This window comes from Alternaria burnsii, assembly GCF_013036055.1.
Source record: "Alternaria burnsii strain CBS107.38 chromosome Unknown 750, whole genome shotgun sequence".
NCBI lineage: Eukaryota > Fungi > Ascomycota > Dothideomycetes > Pleosporales > Pleosporaceae > Alternaria > Alternaria burnsii.
This window is the reverse complement of record NW_024066108.1, coordinates 1,605,502-1,628,688: the sequence shown is the minus strand read 5'-3', so window position 1 is coordinate 1,628,688 and position 23,187 is coordinate 1,605,502. Positions and strand designations below refer to the sequence as shown.

Genomic DNA, 23,187 nt, shown 5'->3' with positions numbered 1-23,187 from the left:
AGGAAATGGAGACGCGATCATGTTTGGTTTAGGGCAACGGAGGGTTCCGACAAGAGCGAGCGTGCATGGGTACTCCAGGATGCGCAGACTATTTGGTCATCATATATCCTGCTTTCTGAACTTTTTTTTTTTGAAGATTTCGAGTTATGCTGTGTCCTCCTATCGGGGAGTTCGGCGAAGGCAAGGAATCAGACAGTAGCTTTGAGGTGGTTTACGAGTGTAAGACAGCTTCGTGGACGATGAAGCATGAGAGGAGAGTTAATGGCGGGGAGCGCTAGGCCCAAGACAGGTGCAAAATGGAAAGCGCGCGGCCTAGCGCGCAATCGCGAGGAAAGCGCGTCCTTGTCTCCCCTAGCGACGACGTGCCTGCCCCTCAAGCAACACCAACCCTCAGGATTGACAATACACGACACATAGAATGGCGGATAGACAAACACCTTTTTCCATCAGTCTCTTCGGTAGCCAAGCCGGCGATGGCCCTCAAGATGCAGCTGCGCCTTCGCGCGTACAGCAGGCGCTCGTCGACTTTATCATGGACTTTACTCTTGACAACATCTTTGTCTACCGGTACAGAAGACTGTTCAATGCACCTGATGCGCTCGTCTAACTAGTCGCAGAGATCAAATACGCGAGAACGTGCTCCTGAAGCAGTACTACTGCGATATCGACGTCGCGCATCTCATCAGCTACAGTCCAGAGCTTGCACACGATCTCAGACAGAACCCAGCAGAAATCATACCCCTCGTATGTGGCACAGCTCAGCGTTGCATGCGCATGCTGACAAAAACTAGTTCGAGTCCGCATTAAAGTCGTGCACACAGCGCATTGTTTACCCCTCACAAAAGAACATTCAGCTCCCTGAGCACCAGCTGCTCCTCCACTCGAACGCTTCCGAACTTTCAATTCGCGACCTGACCGCCACCAACGTTTCCCAGCTCGTTCGCATACCTGGCATCATCATCGGTGCCTCGACGCTCTCGTCCAAATCAACAGCGCTCGCCATACGATGCAGGAATTGCCAGCACGAAGAAATCCTTCCTGTATCAGGTGGCTTCTCAGGTGTATCTCTCCCAAGAACATGCGGCAGGAAGCGAGGCGAAGGGGAAAGCGGAGAACAGTGTCCGCTGGACCCTTACTATGTCATGCACGAGCGCTGTCAGTTCATCGACCAACAAGTGCTCAAGCTGCAGGAGGCGCCCGATCAGGTTCCAGTCGGTGAACTACCACGACATATCATGATATCTGCAGACCGCTATCTGGCGAATCGTGTTGTCCCAGGTACACGGTGCTCGGTCATGGGTGTCTTTTCTATTTATCAGCAAAAGGGTTCTAAACGTGCTGGCAATGCCGCAGTAGCCATTCGTAACCCATACATCAGGGCAGTTGGCATTCATGCAGAAGTCGACCACGGCAGCAAAGGCAACGCTGTCTTCACCGAAGAAGAGGAGCAAGAATTCTTGGAGATGAGCAGGAGACCCGATATCTATGAGGTCTTTGCACGTTGCATCGCGCCCTCCATCTACGGAAACCAGGACATCAAGAAGGCTATCGCTTGTCTGCTCATGGGTGGTGCGAAGAAAATTCTGCCGGACGGAATGAAGCTCCGTGGAGACATTAACGTGCTCCTCCTTGGTGATCCTGGTACTGCCAAATCTCAACTCTTGAAGTTCGTTGAGAAGGTCTCGCCAATCGCAATCTACACTTCTGGCAAAGGATCCTCAGCAGCCGGTTTAACAGCATCTGTGCAGCGCGACCACAATACACGAGAATTCTACCTCGAGGGTGGTGCCATGGTCCTAGCTGATGGCGGCGTAGTGTGTATCGACGAATTTGACAAGATGCGCGATGAAGATCGAGTTGCCATCCACGAAGCCATGGAACAACAAACCATTTCCATCGCCAAAGCAGGCATCACCACGATTCTCAACTCGCGAACCTCGGTGCTAGCAGCCGCTAATCCTATCTTTGGTCGCTACGATGATATGAAGACACCTGGTGAGAACATCGACTTCCAGACTACCATCTTGTCACGTTTCGACATGATCTTCATCGTGCGCGATGAGCACGATCGCGGTCGTGACGAGCGGATAGCAAAGCACGTCATGGGCATTGCGATGGGCGGTCGAGGTGTTGAAGAGACAGTGCAGGCCGAGATTCCAATCGAGAAGATGAAGCGCTACATCACATACTGTCGGCAAAAGTGTGCACCGCGTCTGTCGCCCGAGGCGGCAGAGAAGCTTTCCAGTCACTTTGTTAGCATCAGGCGGCAAGTGCATGCTTCGGAGATCAACGCAAACCAACGCTCGAGTATCCCCATCACTGTTCGTCAACTAGAAGCTATCATCCGTATTACCGAGTCGCTAGCCAAGTTGTCGCTGTCGCCCATCGCAGACGAGTCACATGTAGATGAGGCAATTCGTCTTTTCCTCGCTTCCACAATGGATGCCGTAAATCAAGGTGAAGGCCAGAGCTCGAAGGAGCTCATGGATGAAGTCAACAAAGTCGAAGAAGAACTCCGACGACGTATGCCTATTGGATGGCAAGTCAATCTGTCTACGCTCAAGCGTGAGATGGTGGATGGGAAGGGTTACTCGGAGCAAGCACTTGCTCGCGCACTGCATGTCATGAATGCACGTGAGACGATCAGATGGAGACATGGCGGTAGTGTCGTGTTCAGGGCGAGCGCATAGGCTAAGGACATGATTTGAATGGGCGAAATGGCGTCTAGCGTTTGTGGTGTTTGCATACGTGCTGTGGGTGCTTTGAGTAGAGTTTTCGGGCAGGGCGCACACTGGAAGTGCTTCACAACGAGGTGCATGGAGCGTTGGCAACGCAGAGCTGTATTATGACGTCTTTCATCGGGATGTTCCATGGATAATTCCACCAGACGTTTTCTCTCTCACGCTACAGAAGGCTGGATACCCAGCATAGGTACTGTAGGTCATCTTTACTGTCTTTACCCGCTCTACTAGTGTGAAGGGAGTATCGAGACACAGCCCTTGATTTTTGAAGATGCCGACATACACTGTTATGGCATTGACTATGCCATGGAACTGTCCGCTGTCGACCGTTCGCTCTACTCCCAGAGCGCGATGGGTCCTTGGCATGCTGTCCTGGATGACGAGTCGCTTCCGCCGCTGGTGGTGGCATGAGTTGTCGGAGTGAGGAGTTGATCCGATCCGCTCCGAGCTCGGCGTCGCTCGGGGAAAGTCGTCGGCTGATGGTTCGATCTGATAACCCAGGATCTTCATCTGATAACACTCGTCCACCTCATTCGTACCTCACGCTGCAGGACGCCAACATGTCCAACGACGCTGCTGCACCCGAGAACGCCAACACTCCGGTTTCGAATCACGATTACAGTGCTGTTTCATCGCCCGCAGCATCTCCTGAAGGCAGTGCATTCGGAGCTGCAGGCTCTGATGACCGCCGCTCCTCTACCAGTCGACGTAAGTAGCACTGTTGCTTTTGCCGTGTACCATGTGCCAGCGGTTCGCCGCGGCTGTCGGCTGCAAGACATGTCGCAACCGCGTGTCTGGCCATCGCCCGCTTCACGACAACTGACCGCCGCCCAGACCTCATTCCAAAGGCCCAGCCGACCTCATTGACCACCGCCACGTTGTCTGCCACCAGCAACACAAATGGCCCCTGCCTGTCGGGCGGGGGCCCTGCGAGCAAGCACCACACCGTCCCGCCCCGCCCCAAGCCCGGCCGCAAGCCTGCGACTGAAGAGCCTGAATCTAGGCGGAAGGCTCAGAACCGTGCATCGCAGCGCAACTTCCGCGAACGCAAGCAGAAGAATGTCCAATCCCTGATTGAGACTGTCAACAGAATAACCCAAGAGATGAAGGATAACAGCAGCGCGTACGAACGCTCCTTGCAACATATGCAAGAGCAGGTGCACTACCTCGAAAACCGTAACAGAGCGCTAGAGGAAGAGTTGAAGATGTACAGACAAGCCGGTACCCCAGATACTCGGGGCCTTTCCATGAACCCTCAGCATGCGTCTCACGAGGAAAAACACGACTTTGACATGATGCGTGGAATCCCACCCCACGATCAGCCACTTGAGAACATGCAGTCAGGCTGTGATCGGTGCACCCCCGAACATTGCGCATGCCTCGCTGATCTTACCCATGACTTGCAGTTCTCGGGCGAGGCTATGACCGGAATTCTTCGCGATGGCCATGAGGACTTGGAAGACGAAAAGCATCCTCACGTGGAATATGAGGTCGACTTCACCGAGAAGTTCAAAACGAAGCACCACCCTGCTACATTTGCGCCCCCAGTGGAAGAGGCCAAGATTACAGACTGTGGCTTTTGCGAGGGACAGAAGGACATATGCATATGCGACCCTCCCACTCGTGTAGACAGTGCCGACGAGTCATCCTCACTAGCGCATAAGGCGAGCGGCTCCTCGGGTAAAGATGTCAAGCCTAAGATGGCTACGACTGGACCAGGCTCTTGCGCTGATTGCCAGTCAAATCCCCAGCAGCGAGCATGGTGTCAAAGGGTTGCTCAGCTCCGAAGTGAAGAAACCCCTTCGAGTTCACGTCGCAATTCAAGCAAGAGCAGCTCGCTCGACATAATGGAACCCAAGGTCTCCACTAGCATTGACATGAGGGCTGGTTTTTCATCACCCGTGGGTACTGGAAGAACGGTCGGTTGCAGCGAAGCCTTCAAGCTACTCGATGGCCGCGTCTCAACGGACCCGAATGACATGGACTGGCGTCAATTGAAGCCCGTTCCACAGACATTTGCACGACAAGAGGCTCGCAGAGACACATTCACCATGGAACCCGGCATGTACAGTGCGATGGAGCTAGATGCAAGCAGCATTCTCACTACTCTTCAACACGCCCAGCGCCCTCTGAGACCACGCCCGTCTGACGGCCCCCATGCACCACTGATCGAGGAAGCTGAGGAACGGCGCAGAGCGTCTTATTCGCCCATGACCAAGGTCGAGGACCATGCCATGCTTGATGCTGTTTCGCATTACAATATCGGCCGATAGCACTCTGCTCGCTCCAGTGTTTGATCTACCACACATTTCCTTTCGCACTTCTGTCCATCATTTGCGGTGCTGGCATGCACTTCAATTCATATGTTGTCCTGCATCATCTCTCATGTGCATAGAGACATGAGCAAACTCCCGAGTCTGAACGCTCTTTGCGATGCAAGGACGGGGATGATACCCTTTTACTTTTCAAAACCTTTCCTACTAGTTCTGTAGAATATGCAGGTGGTTACTGCAACCAACGACTAGATTAATGACGAATTGAGACGAAACTCCCAACGCAATCGGCGTTGATGATCACATGATACTCTACGATCGATATGTGTACTTGCTCGTGACTATCGCCCTATCCTGTCTTGCTCTCAGTTCCTGAGGAGCAAGTCGAACAGCCGTCCGTGCTCAATTTCGCGGCTTGGCTAATCAGCGTGTGGCTTTGGCAATCAGACCATCACGGAACTTGCATTTCCATCTTCCGAGTTCAGACCGTCATCCTGACTCGACATCAGCCACTTAAAACAGATTTGTCTACGCGTACACTGTAGAGTTTACACCGCCAATATAGGCTGGAGATGGTTCGGGGCTGACTCGCGCTGTGAGTGGTGACAGAATTTTGGCCTCGCATCTTATCTGATGATCTGATAAAAACTCTGCTGCGCTAGTGCTTGAAGAAGCAAGGCGAGCTGCGTGCGGGGAAAGCCTTCACCCGCGCCCTCGTCCTGAGAAATACAATGAGAACAATGTAGCACCATGCCGGTCATTGAAGAGATCAAAAAAAATTAGCAATGCACCATGTTGAATTCTGAGACGTGTCCTCGCAATTTACCAACTTCCGATTTGCTTTCCGCACTACACTCCGCTGGGAGATCGTCTCTCCTTGCCGATATCCCACATCGGCATTTCCATATTCCTTTGCACATGCCATCATCCCTTATCCACTTCCTTCTTACTCTCTCTCGACAGCATCGCTACTTCTTCGCGCCATTAACGACAATCTCGTTTCCTTGCCCAGTCCATTGACCATGCGGTCCAGCCCTTACAGCAACCTACAACACCATGTTATACTTTATTCCAGATACACTAATCGTTCTAGCATGGGAGCCACATACCTGTACATCGACCCCCCATCGCTGCGCGTTCGTAAGAGCAACATTGGCAGCTTCTTGCTCGAGAGTTGTTGCGGCCTGTGCTAGCTTGCCACCTATTGCGCAAAGTTCTCCACCCAGCTTATTGAGCTCGGCAGCGAGCTTGAGGAGGCTGTCTGGGGTATTGTGCGACATTCTCAGGAATATAGATGGTTTGTTCGTGAAGTTGGAGATATAATCATTAGTCGACTTGATCTTGAGCTATCAATGTGCTGATTGCAAGTTATGATCACGAGCGAAGATGTTAAGGCTGGTCGACAGTCGAGAATTAGAAGAGAAAGGACACCAACATGTAGTGATGAGGGCATACGTAGCAGCGGTGATATAGAGTGCTGGTTTGTTTGCTCAACCTGGTTACGGCTTCAGTCAATGAACGAGCATTCCATGTTGGCGCGAACACTGCCAAAACAACGATGCTGAAACTCATATACGAGCGAATTCACCGGTGTCACATTCCAAGATTTCAATGGCTGAATGATTGTTTAGTCTTCACACGCAACGCTCGCTACGTGCGTGCTAGCATCAGCGCGATGCTTATGGATAGTATTTGAGCTTTCAGTGTAGCTCAAATCATTGGTGATACATATTACACTCAAACCTTTGTCTATTCCATATACTATATCTGAACGATTCTCACTCAGACAGAATGTCATCTTCCTCAAACAAACACGCACTCACGCCCACTGTGGCTCAACGGGATGCAGATCACCGGTACAGTCAGCAACTCACGAATTTGCTCAATGAGATTACCGAGCTCAACAAGACTATTGGTGAGACAGCTGCGGAACACCGACGTCAGTCAATACTGCCATGTGTGTCGCTACCACTGACGCATACTAGGCGAGATCTCGATACAAGCCCGGGCAATGACATGTCTCAATATGAAGGTGATGTGGATCACGTACAAACTTGATCCTGTAATCAAAGTAGATGCTATCACAGCGGAAAGGATGAGCAGGATGTTTCCAGAGATTGCAGAATTCTTTACACTTGATTAAGGCATGGAAGATAGTTGAGAGTACATCTTGAAGGTACTATGATTCGATATGCATGATGAAGAAATCACAAAGTTGACGATATAGTGCGGCATCTTCATATTATAGTTCTCAACCAAGTCTAGGATCGTTCTTGAACAAAGCAAGACGTGCAAGTCGCCTTCGCTCTGGTGCACTAACTGGAATGACCTTCTCCCCTCCAGTGTCTTCCGACTGTTGTGACTCCTCCGTCGCTTGGCTCGCGTTCTTCCCTGCCATCTGAAGCTTTGCGTCCACTCTTCTCTGCACATCACGCATGTACAATCCCTCATTCATCTCTTCGTCTTGGTCTCCCACAGTCAACTCACGCACCTCTTTATCGAGCTTCATCTCAGTCTCTCGTATTATCTCCGCTTTTCGTTCTCGAAGTGCAGCTTCACGCCGTGCTAGCGCTTCGCGGGTCTTTTCGCAATTTGCCAGTTCGGCTTCTATGATGCGGAATTCAGCGTCTGGTGTAAGAGACATTGGGGCTGTTGTAGCCACCGCTCGAGGGGGACCGAGGGGTATACATAGTGCCGGATGTGCAGTGTTGTCTTCTTTCGGTGATTTTGGACGTACGGTCGTAACAGAAAGAGGAACATTGGGGTTCTCTTCTGGTGGAAACACCGTGTTTCGTTCGGCGGGCAAAGGTTTCAGAACGCCGTCTTCTGCATTTTGCTCACCTTCGACTAGAGCGCGCGACATAACGGGGTGAATAAGGTATGGAATGAGACGGTCATGAGTTCTGCTTCTTATGGCAGGTATCAGGGCTAGGGGTCTCGAACGCATGGGCAAACCGAGGAGTTAGTTTGCGTTTGCTATAACTGTTGGTCACTGTGGACGCACTGGCTTGCGGTGTGAATAGTGTGCTGTCCCACTGTATAATTATAGTATATTTGCTTAGACCCGGATTCTGTATACTGGTTTACGTTACACACTGAGGGCCTGCCCACTTTCACGTGAACTGCTCAGCGAGTATCGCGAATTCAGTATCTACGCCATAGACTCTCTTCGCATTGTCGCCAGTATATCCAACACAGCCTGTCTTGTAACCTTCTTCTTTAGACTCTTCACCAATACATCCTGCTCGCTTTCAGGTGCCATGCCGGCCGTTTCAGGCACCCTCCTATCGAGGTTGGTTGGAAAAGGGTCTAAAGTAAGCGTACCAAGTCAGTATGTGTCTCGAAAGTAGACTTATAGCCACATTACTTACATCCTTCTGCGACAACGCTCACGAGGGCTCTAAGCTCGTCGCTGAGCCCTTCCTTTTGATATGTCGTGGACATCGCATCCCACGTCTTTTCGACAAGTGCGTGTGTATCGACAGACTCCATTGGCTTACCAAAGGCTGACCTATATTGACACGTATGAAGTCAGCTTTTGTGTTACATGCAGCTTGTAAAAGAAGATATCTTACGATATTTGCAGCAAGTTGGCTGATCGCTTGATGTCGGCCGAGTCATTCTGTCCCGCAGCATGGAATAAAGCTGGGTTGAAGAACAGCCCGTCACCCATCTCCAGTGGCATAGATACATACTTCTCCAGAAAGTAGTCTGCAAATTCCGGAATACGATACGCCATGTAACCCTCCTCGAACCTTTGACTGAACGGCAAAAGCCTAGTCGGTCCACTCTCTACCGGCATAGCGGAGTGCGCGACTGCTCCCTGAAGTGTGAGAAACTGCGATGCAACTTGTATTGCCTTGGGAAACCTCTCGCACGACTGATTGTCTTGAAACCCAATATGATAGTCTCTATGAGAGATCTGAGCCTTTGCGCCCGGCTTCACGATGTTGACTTGGGAAGTCAAGCGATGATGTGGACCCAGCCATGCTTCGCAAATTAGTGGCAGCCATGGGTTTGAGTAATATGTTGCAAACGATTCCGGATCTTGTAGGCAGTGCTTTGAGAGCGAGTTCCAGATGCGATCGTTTGCTCCAGCTCCGGCGAAATGGTCACCGCGTTTGCCAGCCACTTTCTTTTCTTCTGCGATAATGTTTGCGTAAACGCTGTTTACTTTTTCAAGCAGGGAAGTGTCTTTGTACAGATCCTTGGTGACGAACACCCCTGGCCCCGAAAGCAGGATGTGATACCATCTGTAACTTGGTGTATGCAATCAGTAGATGTCTCAATTTCACTTCGTAAGTAGGAGTTACGTACTCATCTTGAAGCGCAGAACGCTCCTCTGGACTGAGCGAGTGGTAATCGGGAAGATGGTAGATGGGTACATTCGATTCGACAGCTTTCGCAAGCGGATAATGACAGGGCACAGACTGTGTTGTGAGCTTCTTGAAATCGTCCAACGCTGGTGGTTTCTTGACAGAGAACAGCCGAGGTCCGATCGGCGGTTGATCGTAACCACTGTGGCCGTTGGACTGTCCGTCTTTCGTGGATTGCATTGTGGGTGTTGTCTCGAATGAAAAATATCGTGTCGAACCTCATATTTAAGTTGTGATCACGCGTAGTAACAACAATCGCTGACATCCGCAACTGGCAATCCCGCCCGCGAGCGGTCGTTGTTGCTCTATAGGAAGGCGGAGGTGCGGGTTTGCCCCACTTGCGCTACCAGCCTCTTACGCCCTTCTGTCGCGATGTCATCGTCTTCATCATCTTGACTTGGAAACGCTGCTTACCGAAAGAGTCCGGTACGGCCTCTGCCAGATGCGACACATAGCCGGCATATAGCCGGGGACTCGACAAATCTCACAATGCCCGAACACCAATAGCGATCGACGATTAAGGGTCGACCAATTCCGACCTCTATAAGCGCATGGCATGTCCCATAACAGCGGGACGTGTTAAAATGTTACTCGAGAGTTTTCGGAGGTGTTTCTGTTTCTTCGATCATGCTGTTAGTAGGCTCTAAAAATCGTAGAACCAAAACTCATCAATACGGTCGCTCTGTACGCTGGTGTCCTCATAACGTCAACCGTGAATCGTCTCCATGAAACATTGTTGAATCAGTGGGGGTTCCATACATCACATTGACGAAAATCGGGAAAGATTGGACGTCGCGAAGAGACGGAGAGTACGTCATGCTATCGAAGATCATGTTATTGTGACTCGCGAGATTCTTTTTCACCATCGCATTTCTATCACGATCGCCGTACACGCCTCGAATTCTGCAATCGCGATAACCCGTTAGCTTCTTGATTAGAATCCCATGTTTCATATCCCTTCAAACGAAGTATAAAGAGTACGTGGTTCCAAGAATGATCAAAGTGATTGGAGAAGGAAAGAACTAGCGCTTCGTGCAGATGTCGTCAGCAATACACGGACCAGCATCCTTATCATCCAGCTTTGTCTAGACCTCTAGATCCATTAGTTCTGTGAACTTAGCGCTCAGACTCTCCGTCTTCTTCACTGCCTGTTCGTATCGCTCAATCTCACTTCCTACCCACAGGTGCCTCTTTTCCACCGGAAAGTCACTCTTGACTCTAGCTAGATTGTTCTTCAATTGTTCGAGTAATTGAACAAAGCGTTTGCTATCTTTCGACCGACTTTCCTCTGTCATCTCAGTGTTGCATACCTCTTGAACAAAGTCCAGGATATTTGTCAGGGTAGCAGCACAGGCGCTAAAAGGGCCATGGTGTTGAGGCTCAGAGGGGTGCAGTTCGTTATAATGCACCATGGCTATCGGTGTAAGGCTCGCTTGGGTAGCTTGAAGGTGTTCTCTCTGGTAATAAATGGTTCGAGTTAGAGGACTTTGTAGAAGCTGAGTTTATGATTCAGGAAAAAGAATTTAGGAAACCAGGAGAGTACTCTGCAGCCAATTTGAGGTCATAACTCAACAGGAATTGAAGTCACTGTCGTTTTAATGTGGCAAGACAGCGCACATGAAGCGATGTAGTGACTACAGTACATGGTTTTTGGAGGCGAGATTACCTCCATTGTTTGTGAATATCGACTTTTCCTACGAATATATAATACCGCACAATTCACACTCAACTTTGTACAAAAGCACAATCTAACTGTGTCACTCAGAGTGGCAGAGAAGAAAAGTAAGCATGTCGTCTCGAGGTCTCAACGTCTATCTCTTAGACATTTGTGTAGACAGCCATCTCCACATCGTACATCTTCTCCTACACAAGGACAATGACGAGGTGTTGTAACAATAGCCGAGAGTCGTTCACGAGAAAGTGATTCGTGCTCTCGATGCAATCACAAGTGGACCTCCCTCAAAGAGCTGATGGTCATGTCATAACCGGCAAACCGCGGACGCAGTGACGGCAAGGCTACCAATGACGGCGTACGACGGAGGTGAGGGGACACATCGTTTCAAAGGAGTTATCGGGGTGACCAGCCTAGAGCAAGAAGAGATGCTGAAGAAACTGAGCTATCGCATCACGCAGCTCTTTCAGCACTTTCGGCAGACCCACAGAATGTCCCACAAGCTCCGCTTAACAAATCGGCTAGCTCTAGCCTATCGCAATTCGGATTCGCATCGCGGGTAGTGGATATTGATACCGCAGGTAAGCCTTGACGCAGCGAATAGGAGAATTTCCACATCGGCACTTTGTTTTGCTGCATATTCGCCAAGGTGCAATAGAGTCAAAACATGAAACACATGATATCCCCGGACTTGGCAGCAGCGGAAAGCACATGGGTGGTGTTGGTGAGGCTTGGCTTGGCCACCGGTTATATGTGTTTCGACGTGGTGTTGGGATCCCTTTTTTCATTTAAAGTGAGACTAGAACGAACAAGATGTTCTATGCGACTAGGTACTATGGGCTTATGATGACTTATGACGCCTTGGGGGTGGGGTAGTCTGGCGAGAAATAGATGAAGAGTGAGAATAGATGGGTTGGTGATGAAATTTAGGGACCAAAAAAATGGATATCCCTCCAATGACATGGAACGATGCAGTGAACCATGCTGAGATGTCGTTCAGTATAAGTATCTGACAGGTGCCATGTTGTAAGAACCATCGCAATCACTAGCATTCGATACCAACCAGTACATTCGCTTCTCCAACTTTTTACTTTCACTTCTTTTGAACATATTCACCCTCTTCTCTACAACATGAAGCCTGTTGCTCTTTTCGCTTTGCTTGCGCCCCTGGGGGCCAATGCCCACTACATCTTCAACCGCCTCATCGTCAACGGTGCGGCTATCGGTGGCGACTATGCTTACACCCGTAAGAACACCAACTCCTACATGCCGTCGTTCCCCAACGAGGTCATCAACTCTCCCGACCTGAGGTGCAACAAGGGCGCCAAAGCCGGAGGCGTTCCCACCTACAACGTCAAGGCTGGTGACAAGCTCGGCTTCAAGCTCTTCAACAACGAGAAGATTGAGCACCCTGGTCCAGGCTTCGTCTACATCTCCAAGGCACCTGGCAAGGTTGCTGATTACGACGGCTCCGGTGACTGGATCAAGGTCATGGAGAGCGGCCTCATCAACCCCAGCCAGCCCGGCGTGGACACTGCTTGGGACAGCTGGCAGAAGGATCGCCTCGAGGTAAGTTTCAACTGTTCTGATTATCTACGAGTCATATACTGACTTTGTATCTCTAGTGGACCGTTCAGCAGAACATTCCTGCTGGTGAGTACCTCGTCCGTGTCGAGCACATCGCCATCCACGAGGGCCACGTCGGCAAGGCTCAGTTCTACATGGAGTGCTTCCAGCTCAACATTGCGTCCTCCGGCAAGGGCAACCTTTCCCCCACGGTCAAGATTCCTGGTGTCTACAGTGCTCAGGACCCCGGTATCGCGTTCAACAAGTGGAACAACCCCAAGTCGTACACGATGCCCGGCCCCAAGATGTGGAACGGACAGTAAGCGATTCGTTTCGCCGCTGGTGTCCCATCAGGCAGTCAAGTTGAGGAGGAATCGGCTTTCTTTTATATCGCACGCCCTAGTGGTACTACTTTCTTGTTCCCGCATCCATAGCTCTCGATCTCAGTAGCTTTTTGACAAATGACGATGTGTTTACCTCAATCTGAGAATCTCCCATGTTAGTGATGCGTTGGGTGATGAAGATTTGGCGCCCAATGCAGACATGTTAGGACAACATCTGAATCGTGATCGGCTCGCGCTGTATGTTCGAGTGGCGTGCTGAGCTATGGCAAGGCGACAAGTCGTGCGCGACTACTGTTGCTAGATCGCTTCTAGCAGGAAAGCTAGAGGGCTGTCAATATTAGCGTACATCAACAGTGGACAGTTGCGAACATCTGTTCGGGACAGCAGTCGTGTTATAGTTGTCGCGATGCATAACAGACAGGCGACTACACATCTCGTGCATGATCAGGCGCCGAACGAAGTACTATTGTGCAAGGCGCATGCCCAAGATGGAGAAAAACTGGACATGTCGCGGTGTAGAGCTGAAGATTGAGGTGACGTGGTGGGCAAAAGTGGGACCGCATCCTGGCTGGTGCGCGGCGGTTGCTGGGGGAGCGGTCGACTGAATCGTGTTTACCCAACCCAGACGAGACATCAGGCCGCGATAGGCCCTGCTTAGCTTTACACATACCACATCCCCGCTATCAATCGCGGCGTGACTACAGAGAAGTACTCTCTGCCATTGCTACCATCGACTACTGTCTTTCGCTGGAGCTTTCTTGCGCGTTCCACACCTAATCGACGCCGTCTCTCACTCTAATCCACGCATGTCATCCACGTGCCGTGCATGTCCCACACAAGTTGCAGGTCAACCACGAATTAATACTACGCCTACAACAACCGAATAATACCCAACATGGCCGTTGGCCAGGCACTGCCGGTGCGCTTTCCGTGCTGGTGCAAAGCTGTGTATTCATGGGGAGGAGAGGTAAGTTGCGACAGAAGCTGGCTTGTTGCAGCACCTGACCTAACCGCTGCTCTAGACCAAACGCGACCTCGGATTCATAGAAGGCGACCTGATTGAAGTCCTTAATGCCGGTGATGGATCCTGGTGGATGGGCCGATTGAAGCGCGACAGGCGCATGGTTGGACTGTTCCCTTCCAACTTTGTCGAACTGCTCAGCGAAGACTATCAACCATGGGCGCGCAATGGCAGCGGAGGAAGCATGTCGAGGCAGAACAGTGCCCAGGAGCAGCCAAAGCCAGCACCGCAGAAGCAGAAGAGCACCTTCAGGAAGCCCTTCACGGCTTATGCAGCTGCAGGCGCACCAAATCCTGCTGCTGCTGCGCGAGAGAGGCTCAAGGCTGGCATCAACTCACCAAACGGCAGTGTCAAGACCAAGTCCCCCTTCTCGTCGATGAAGCGGTCGTCTACCGAAAGTCGCGAGAGCCCACCGCCTGCGTCTTCCACAAGAAAACAGTCAAATCTTCGCGCAGTATCACCACGACCTCCTTCCAAGAGAACACCCGTGACGCGCGCTATTTCACCAGCACCACCGTCACGTCACGGTTCGCATACACGCGCGCAATCGTCTCCCGTACCGCCCGCCGACTATCGCTACCAGCCTCGCGCCGTATCACCAGCTCCTCCCATCCGACGCGGCTCGTATATCCCACCACAATCGCATGCGCCTCCAGCCCAGTACCAGTATCAACCCCGTGGTGTATCGCCTGCACCTCCTATACAACATCGCAACTACGCTAGAGCAGCATCTCCAGCTCCTCCACAACAAATACAAGACATGTACCGAGCAGCTTCCCCAGCTCCTCCAAGACCAAGTCAAGATGTTTACAGGGCACCATCACCAGCTCCTCCCCGACAAAGTCAGGACTATTACCGGGCAGCCTCGCCAGCGCCCCCCGTCCACTACCAAGAGCATTCACGAGCTGTATCGCCGGCACCATCTTTTCAGTACCGAGCATACGACCGTGGTCCTTCACCGGCACCATCATTCCAAGAGCGTTCGCGTGCGGCTTCGCCAGCCCCCTCATTCCAGTACCGCGCATACGATCGAGGTCCATCGCCGTCTCCGTACCAGATGCAATTGGATGATGACGAGCTTAGTCGCGGCCCATCACCCGCTCCTTACAACGACGAATACGAAGAAGAACCTGTGGACTCGCCTCCTCCGCCTCCGCCACCGCATCGCGTCGCTTACGACCCCAGCAGAGCTCCGTCACCCGCACCTCCTTCGCATAATGGCTTCATCACACCTGAGCCGCCTTCGCCTGATCCAAGAGCACGCAGTGGACACTTCACACCCTCTCCTCTCACGACAGCAATGAATGATGTCATGTCGTCTTTGCAGGATATGACAACATCAAGAAGTGATGAGTCGCCCGAAGAGCCTCCAACCCCATCGAATCCATGGTCTCCGGAAGCCTTTGACCAAGTCTACCAGGAGTCGGCTAAAAAGGTCAGAGCGCAGTCCGCTATGAGCCGCGGCGACGAAGACGAAGAGGAAGGTCTGCCAGATGTTAACAATTACATGAAGCGCATGGAAAGTCGTCTCAGGCGAATGAAGCAACAAGAGCAAGCTAGGAACGGTGAGCTTTTCATCGGCGATGACGAAGGGCCAACCGTACCTCTGAAAAGCTCACACCAGCGACCCGGATCCTCGATGGCCGATGCTGAGCCAGAGGTTCAGCGAAAGGGCTCGAAGCTACTTAACCATCGCAAATCCGCCTACAACGTTGGACGAAATGCACTTGGACGAACGTTTACGAGCAAAACGAATTCTACGACTACGACACACACAAGCAACAGCACCGATCGCAGTTTGATGTCTGGACACTCTGCTACGAACATGAGTGCTACAAGCGCTGGGAGCTATTACCGCAAGAAATTTGGAAAGGATCGACCAAAGAGCGTCATGAACACCAAAGACACGGCTGGAAAGGGTTACGGGTTCGACGACGGACGGCCAGAGACACCTTTCACTGGTGTCACTTATCACTCCAGCCATGCTTCACAGCCGCAAGCCGGTTCCAGCGACATACAACAAGCTGAAGTCAGCACCCCAGCCACGGACGACCCAGATCCTCTTGGTGGACTGAGGCAACCACTGAAGACAAAGCGCAGCGGCTTCTTCCGTAAGATGATCGACACTGCGAAGACCCAAGCCGCGAATGCACGCAGCACCATCGACACGATAAGTAGGCCGGGATCCCGGGCTGCCAGCCGAGCTGCTGGTCGTTCCCAGAGTCGCGCCGCAAGCCGCCTGGATAACTCCGAACCAACTGGCATAGAAGGGGGTAAATCGACCCATGCGGCGAAGGAATCTAGGGAGACCGGCCTCGGAACGGTAGATTGGGTGCAGGTCAGGCGGGATGTAAATCGGTCCAATTCACTAAGTAAGAACGAGCGAACAGAGCGAGCCGAAAGATGCCAGATGATGGACATTCCTGTTTTGAACCCCATTGAGATCCTGTATGAGTCGGCTGAGGGCGACGAGGGTCTTGATGGTCTTCCCATCACCGAACCCACCGATTTTGCGGCTTGCAGTCTTGCTCATGTTGATAAGAGTGCGCGCTTCATTAACAGCATTCCTCTTGGAACGAACCCAGCGACTTTGGCACAAGGCTATGTTTGTCGACCATACCGAAGCGATATTCAACGATTACGAGCTATCTTCACATGGGTCAGCGAGCGCATATCGTGGGAAGAAGATTTCGAGGGTCAGATGGATCCGAAACACGTACTTCAAAGCAAGCGCGGATGCTCTGAAGAAATCGCCATGGTCGTGGCAGAGATGTGTGCTTCTGTTGGAATGCACGCTGAAGTTGTCCGTGGCTATCTCAAGACACCAGGCGAACCCTTGGACCTAGAGAGCGTCGCGCGGCCGAATCACTTCTGGAACGCTGTCATTGTAGAGGGTGAGTGGCGCATAATGGACTGCTCCCTTGCTGGGCCGACGAACCCAAAGCGAGTTCACTACTCGACTGCGGGATCATCTGTGGCTGAGACATGGTACTTCCTTGCTCGCCCAATGGAGATTTGCTACTCTCACGTTCCACTCCTTCCGGAACAGCAACACATCTGCCCACCTCAGCCACACGAGGTGCTGATGGCACTCCCTTGTGCAACACCCGCTTACTTCCGACATCATCTCAACGTAGTCAACTTCGATACTAGTCTCTTGAACCTAGACAACCTTGAGATGGCGCATGTCTACGTTGACGTACCAGAGGATGTAGAGTGTGTTGCGGAGGTTGAGGCACGAGCCTATGATCAAGACATGGACGGTGACCTTTTTGAGAGCGGCGAAATTGTGAGGAAGCCGGCATTGGCACAAGCCGAATGGTACAGTGGCCAGAAAAGATACACTGTTAAGGCCCTTCTTCCGAACGATGGTGGCCAGGGTGTCCTGAAGATCTATGCAGGACCCCGGGGACTTATGGTAAGCTTTTTCTCGTCACATCTCTAGGATAGATAAACTAACGCCTCGTAGCACTCCAACAAGCTGAACCCTCACAACCTGGCAATCGGCCTTCCTTTGACGCATACCGGCACCAATCCTCCATATTCGTTCTTGACTCTACATCCTACGCCTCATGCCCAACGACACGATCTATACGTCGCCCAGCCGCAGTGCGCTAATCTGGCCCTCAACAACACTTTCGTCTTCTGCGTTCGCCAACATCCGTCATCCCTTACAAAATCCCCCGAGCCTAGTCCCGCGATGCATGGCCGAGCATCGCCAAATCCTTTTGCTCGCCCTGCATCCGCTATGAGCATGCAGAGTATCTCAGCAACTGGATCCAACTACACGAACCCATCTCAAAGTTCTTCTGGATCATCAGGTAGTAGTAGCAACAAGCCTGCCAAGCTAGCCGTGCAAACACCTTCTGGCAAGATCATACGCCTGACTAGAAAGACGGAGCATATTAGCAGTACTAACGATGCCGATGGTACGGCCTGGGAAACGGTCATCAAGATTGGTGAAAAGGGCACATGGCGAGGTCTGGTGCTTGCTGACCGAAGCGCAAGGTGGTGTGTTTTTGCTCAATGGGAGTGTGCTTGATCGTGTGGCAGCCTTTTTTCTCTTTCTTTATACTCTCCTTATGACTTGTAATGATAGCGTTTGTACTCGTATGACCGCCACGGCCGTTGTAACGCTTTTGCATTTCTCGGCGTTTATACAGGATATAGGGTGACAATACTACTAGGGCGTATTTTGGTAGTAACACGATCTTCGAGCTGCTTGATGGTGATGTATGACGGATGTACAATATCAAACAAGCTGGGCTGGTCTGGCCTTCTAGATTTCTAGCAAAGTTGTCGTGGGTCGAGGAGACAGCCCTGCAGTGACTCGTACCTGCCAAGCTCCGTGTTGCCCCGCGTCATCAGTTCACCCCACTTCAACTTTTTCCCATTACGAACGATCGCCTCAACGACTGGATACAATCCAGATTCAACAAACCTTGTAAAAGCAAAACGACTGTCGCCAGCATGGACGCGCAAATCGCCGAATGGCAACAGCGATCCGAGGCCCTCAAGCCCCTCAACCTCAAGCAAATCGAACCCCACCTACTGGAACTTGACGCACACCTCACTCTCCGCTCCCACATCGTCGGCTACACTATCTCCGACGCCGATACGATAGTATGGAAGACCATCCGCGAGAACCGCGTTGCGCACGCTTTCATCAAGCAGGACTTGATGAAGAACCTGTGCCGCTGGTTTAGGTACATCGAGGAGGCATACCCCCAGAGCGTGGTCATTGTCGGAGGACAAGGCAAGAAGGACGAGGGTGCCAAGGGCAAGGGCAAGAAGGAGGGAGGCAAGAACGATGATGCGAACTATGACATTGGCCTACAGGATGTAGGCGATGGCACTGGCATCGTTACTAGGTTCCCGCCTGAGCCTTCGTGAGTTGCTCTCTTCTTCGGGGGGGTGCGACTACTTTCCGCTAACCGTATCGCAGAGGCTACCTTCACATCGGTCACGCCAAAGCAGCGCTGCTCAACGACTACTTCGCGCACGAGAAGTACAAGGGCAAGCTCCTGCTGCGATTTGACGACACCAACCCTACCAAGGAGAAGCAAGAGTTCCAGGATGCCATCGTCGAGGACTGCGCGCTTCTCGGTATCAAGCCAGACCAGGTCTCCTACACCAGTGATTGGTTTGACCAGCTCTACGAGAGCTGTGTGCAGGCCATCAAGGATGGATTGGCATACGCAGACGACACAATGCAAGAGAAGATGCGTGAGGAGCGTATGAACGGCATTGCTAGTGCTCGCAGGGACTCAAGCGTCGAAGACAACCTTGCGCACTTCGAGGAGATGAGAAAGGGCAACGAGGAGGGCTTGAAGTGGTGCATTCGCGCCAAGATGTCCGTCGATGACCCCAACAAGGCCATGCGTGACCCTGTCATCTACCGCTGCAACCCCCAGGCGCATCACCGCACTGGCGAGAAGTGGAAGATCTACCCTACCTATGACTTCTGCTGCCCCATCGTCGACTCGCTCGAGGGCGTTACCCACGCGCTACGCACAACCGAGTACAACGACCGTGACGCACAGTACCAATGGTTCATCAAGAACCTCAAGCTCCGCAAGGTCCACAACTGGGGTTTCGCGCGCCTGAACTTTGTCCGCACTGTATTGTCCAAGCGCAAGCTCACTAAGATCGTCGATGCTGGTATTGTGTCGGGCTGGGACGACCCGCGCATGCCTACCGTCCGCGGTGTCCGTCGCCACGGTGCCGTCATCCCCGCTCTCCGCGAGTTCATCCTTAAGCAAGGCCCTTCCAAGAACATTGTCAACCAGGACTGGTTCGCCTTCTGGGCCACGAACAAGAAGCACATTGAGCCAACTGCGGCTCGTTACACCGCTATCGATGACTCCGGCCGCGTTCCCGTCACCATCATCGGCGCGCGTGAGGGCGTCATCTCCGAGGACAAGCCGAAACACGCCAAGTACGATCTCGGCAACAAGAAGATCGTCTTCAGCAAGTCTGTCATCATGGAGCAAGCAGACGCACAATCGTTCGCTCAAGACGAGGAAATCACCCTCATGAACTGGGGTAACGCCATCGTGCGCAAGATCAGCCACTCGATCAACCCCCTCGAGATGGCTAAGCACGGCCTCAAGACCGTCACCGGCCTTGAGCTTGAGCTACATCTCCAAGGAGACGTCAAGAAGACATCCAAGAAGGTCACTTGGCTGAGCAATGACCAGGAGCTTGTTCCCATTGAGCTTGTTGACTACGACTACCTCATCACCAAGGACAAGCTAGAGCCTGAGGATACGCTCGAGGACTTCCTCAACCCGAAGACTGAGTCTAGGACCAAGGCCATGGCTGACTGCAACGTCGCGGACCTCAAGGTTGACGATATCGTACAGTTTGACCGCAAGGGCTTCTTCCGTATCGATCGCGCTTTTGCGCACGGCGAGCCTGTCGTCGCGTTCCAGATCCCTACCGGTAAGAGCAAATAGATATTGTTCTACGGGATTACCTGCTGTGACTGAATCTCAGAGCAATGTAGTACTGGTCATGTAGAGAACTATGCTCTATTGTAACCTGAATGAACTGATGCTCCCGATTCACACTATCTTGGTCCAAGCCATCTTGTTCAAGCATTTTGATACATTATTTCTTGGTCTTACGCTATCTTATGTGCTATGAAAGTTGCGTTGGATGATCATACTTCCACGTTTCCTTTCGATGAGCCCAACGCGCAAGAGACACTCCGTCCCTAGATGATGATACTCACCTTCACTTTTCTCAGTCACCACATTTAGTGCTGATCCAAAATGGAGACCTTACCTGCCTACTCACCCATTTTTCTCTTCTTCATCTACATGTCGATCGTCGCTCCATCGCATTGTCATATCTTCCATCCACCGTCTACTGTCACGCAAGCACACCGAGGAAGTAACCATGAGGCTCGTCGCTCTTGCTATTATCACCGCAGCGTGCGGCATGCTCGCGACTGCGGCACCAACCGCTGGTAACGAGAGTAGTGAGTACCGGAGTCCAAGTTGAGGGCCTTTTTGTTAACCACTGCAGTTGATGATGCCGGCTTCGCAAACGGCGGTAGCTACAACCATACTCAGCCTGTGCACAGTATGTTTTGCAAATTCTCCTCAAGACAAACTACCCAACACAATCATGTCCTTACACTTGTATCAAACTGGGTATAGTTTCAACGTCTAACCACCCCCAGTCGACAGGTCGGAGACCATCACCCTCGGCCTCAGCCCTAATGGCATCAACGTCGGGGACAGCAAGACTCTTTACCACGACGTCCAGACTGCGATCGAACATATCTGTCCACCTACAGGCAAACGCTGCGGCAGCAACCATGCCACATTCAATGTCTACGTCACCTCCCGCGGTCTGAGCATCTACACCAACAGCCATGTTCGCAAGACCATCACCGTCTCAGTCGAAGATTCATGGTACGACGGCCGCTCTGACGTGTACGAAGTCTTGCGTAACACTATTGCCGCCGCCTTCGAACGAGGGACGTATGATCCCGGAAATTGCGTCCCTGCATTGACAGTGACTATTGGAGGGAAAAAGCAGGTGTTTAGAGACTGCACAACCCTGGATTACGCGGAAGTTATACTTTCTGGCGGTTACAGGATGAAGGTTAGATTTGGGGGACCAAGGAGCCAGTACAAAAACTTGAACTACGACTGCGAGAGAGAGGTTGATGATGTGTTTGTATTTGTGAGGGATGATGTACAGTGGAAGGGTACACCTTGGGTGTACTGTATTGGGTGGGACCTGTGGCCTCGTGGTTAGGGCTTGGTAGGTAGCTGGGAAAGACAGGTTGAACGGCCCAGAGGTGGACTGAAAAGACGGGAGAATAGAAGCAAAGTCACATGATGTTTCGTACATGACGATAACATCTAGAGCTGCTGTAGCTATAATACCATGATTTGAATATAACATCTTGCAAAGTAGAACTTTCTCATGTGTTCTCAACAAGCAACTAGCTCGGATGATACCTTGTACCGTTCTCATGGCGAAAAACACGATAACGAAGTGTATAGTTAGCCATTCATTTCGCCTGCGGGTATGGTGAGCTGCAAGTCATCGACGTACGTGTATATGTACATATGGAGGTAAGCGTAGTACTCAATATTGACAGCTGGTATTGGTTTTCAGGCGGATCTCTAGATTCCAATATCCTATCTGTATCTTTTCATGGGCTCGTGACTCTTGTCACAGCCACCTCCCACCCACCCGACGATTTCATGTCATCATACATTGTTCGTCATGAGCATACATTGTGCCTGGAAACCAATGGAATCGACAAAATAATGCTAGGCAAGCATGCCTCAATGTAGCTGTTCCATCTGGGGACCAATTCACTGCCTAACCGGAGTTGGAGCCCTTGCCTTCCTTCCTGCCTTGAGTACCCTCCTTGGTGACCTCATCCGGCTCACCCTCTTCCAACTTCTTATTCCTCTCCTCCTCGCGTTTACGCTCATGCTCGCGAACCATATCCGGTGGGCTGTCCTCAATGAGATCAGAATCACCGCTCAGACCGCTCCATTTAGGAAGACCGTCTGGGATATCCATGACACGTTGGCCATAAAACATGTGGCAACGGGGCTTGAAGTATGCCTTGTCTTCGTCGGTCTTAAGGTGCACGAGGGAGGGGAAAAGAAGGATCATGTTGCGGCCCTCGTCCATGATGGGTGAATGGCAGTAGGAGCAACGAACTTTGCAGGGGAGCTTGTGCTCGATGGACTTGTCTGTTGGGTCATACCATTCCAGATCATGGTGGCCGTTGGTGAAGTTGATGTCATCTTTGTGAAAGATGGCTGCCCATTGGAAGGGTGCAGCTGACGGGTGTTAGTTGTACTCTAAGAGAAATCGGAGGAAGAAGTATACCATGCTGGGTCTGGCAGGTTGTACAATGGCACAGCTTGCTGTCTAGAGGCTCTCTCCGGCTGAGCTGGTACTGAACCTTTCCGCAATGGCAGTTGGCTTCGTACTTGACGTCAAAATCCTCGTTCTTCTCGTGGACGCGGTAGGGTGGGCGTTGTTTCCACTCCGACTTTCCAGTCGTCTCCTGGCCACGGCTCTGATCCTTAACTTGCTCTTTGTCCATTCTGAAAGAAGTTGTGGAAAATGTGGGGTGCTGTCGCGTGAGGTGAGCAGCTACAAGTCGTGCACGAGGTACAGCTCTTGAGGTCGTCAATAGTGGTAAGCGA

General features: G+C 51.7%; 7 protein-coding genes across 7 annotated transcripts; 4 read left to right on the top strand and 3 right to left on the bottom strand.

Moving 5' to 3' along the window:
• Positions 1-418: 418 nt before the first annotated feature.
• Positions 419-5,014, top strand: GT037_001965 (dna replication licensing factor mcm5; the record flags this gene model as incomplete). The annotated part of the gene is made up of 5 exons (XM_038927012.1): positions 419-567; positions 618-744; positions 792-2,634; positions 3,243-3,449; positions 3,576-5,014. 5 exons carry the CDS (start codon positions 419-421, stop codon positions 5,012-5,014), a joined length of 3,765 nt encoding a protein of 1,254 aa, XP_038790304.1.
• Positions 5,015-5,982: 968 nt separating this feature from the next.
• On the bottom strand, positions 5,983-6,294 carry GT037_001964 (uncharacterized protein; the record flags this gene model as incomplete). Its single annotated transcript, XM_038927011.1, has 2 exons — positions 5,983-6,060; positions 6,124-6,294. The coding sequence occupies 2 exons, from the start codon at positions 6,292-6,294 to the stop codon at positions 5,983-5,985; spliced, it is 249 nt and encodes an 82-aa protein (XP_038790303.1).
• A 511-nt stretch (positions 6,295-6,805) lies between these two features.
• Positions 6,806-7,157, top strand: GT037_001963 (uncharacterized protein; the record flags this gene model as incomplete). The annotated part of the gene is made up of 2 exons (XM_038927010.1): positions 6,806-6,953; positions 7,000-7,157. 2 exons carry the CDS (start codon positions 6,806-6,808, stop codon positions 7,155-7,157), a joined length of 306 nt encoding a protein of 101 aa, XP_038790302.1.
• Positions 7,158-7,265: 108 nt separating this feature from the next.
• On the bottom strand, positions 7,266-9,570 carry GT037_001962 (uncharacterized protein; the record flags this gene model as incomplete). Its single annotated transcript, XM_038927009.1, has 4 exons — positions 7,266-7,942; positions 8,386-8,525; positions 8,590-9,267; positions 9,332-9,570. The coding sequence occupies 4 exons, from the start codon at positions 9,568-9,570 to the stop codon at positions 7,266-7,268; spliced, it is 1,734 nt and encodes a 577-aa protein (XP_038790301.1).
• Positions 9,571-12,193: 2,623 nt separating this feature from the next.
• On the top strand, positions 12,194-12,951 carry GT037_001961 (uncharacterized protein; the record flags this gene model as incomplete). Its single annotated transcript, XM_038927008.1, has 2 exons — positions 12,194-12,631; positions 12,688-12,951. The coding sequence occupies 2 exons, from the start codon at positions 12,194-12,196 to the stop codon at positions 12,949-12,951; spliced, it is 702 nt and encodes a 233-aa protein (XP_038790300.1).
• Positions 12,952-13,867: 916 nt separating this feature from the next.
• On the top strand, positions 13,868-21,766 carry GT037_001960 (glutamyl-trna synthetase; the record flags this gene model as incomplete). The annotated part of the gene is made up of 8 exons (XM_038927007.1): positions 13,868-13,939; positions 13,995-17,411; positions 17,463-18,004; positions 18,445-18,882; positions 18,939-20,437; positions 20,931-20,978; positions 21,026-21,082; positions 21,183-21,766. 8 exons carry the CDS (start codon positions 13,868-13,870, stop codon positions 21,764-21,766), a joined length of 6,657 nt encoding a protein of 2,218 aa, XP_038790299.1.
• A 576-nt stretch (positions 21,767-22,342) lies between these two features.
• On the bottom strand, positions 22,343-23,084 carry GT037_001959 (uncharacterized protein; the record flags this gene model as incomplete). The annotated part of the gene is made up of 2 exons (XM_038927006.1): positions 22,343-22,815; positions 22,865-23,084. The coding sequence occupies 2 exons, from the start codon at positions 23,082-23,084 to the stop codon at positions 22,343-22,345; spliced, it is 693 nt and encodes a 230-aa protein (XP_038790298.1).
• Positions 23,085-23,187: the final 103 nt, after the last annotated feature.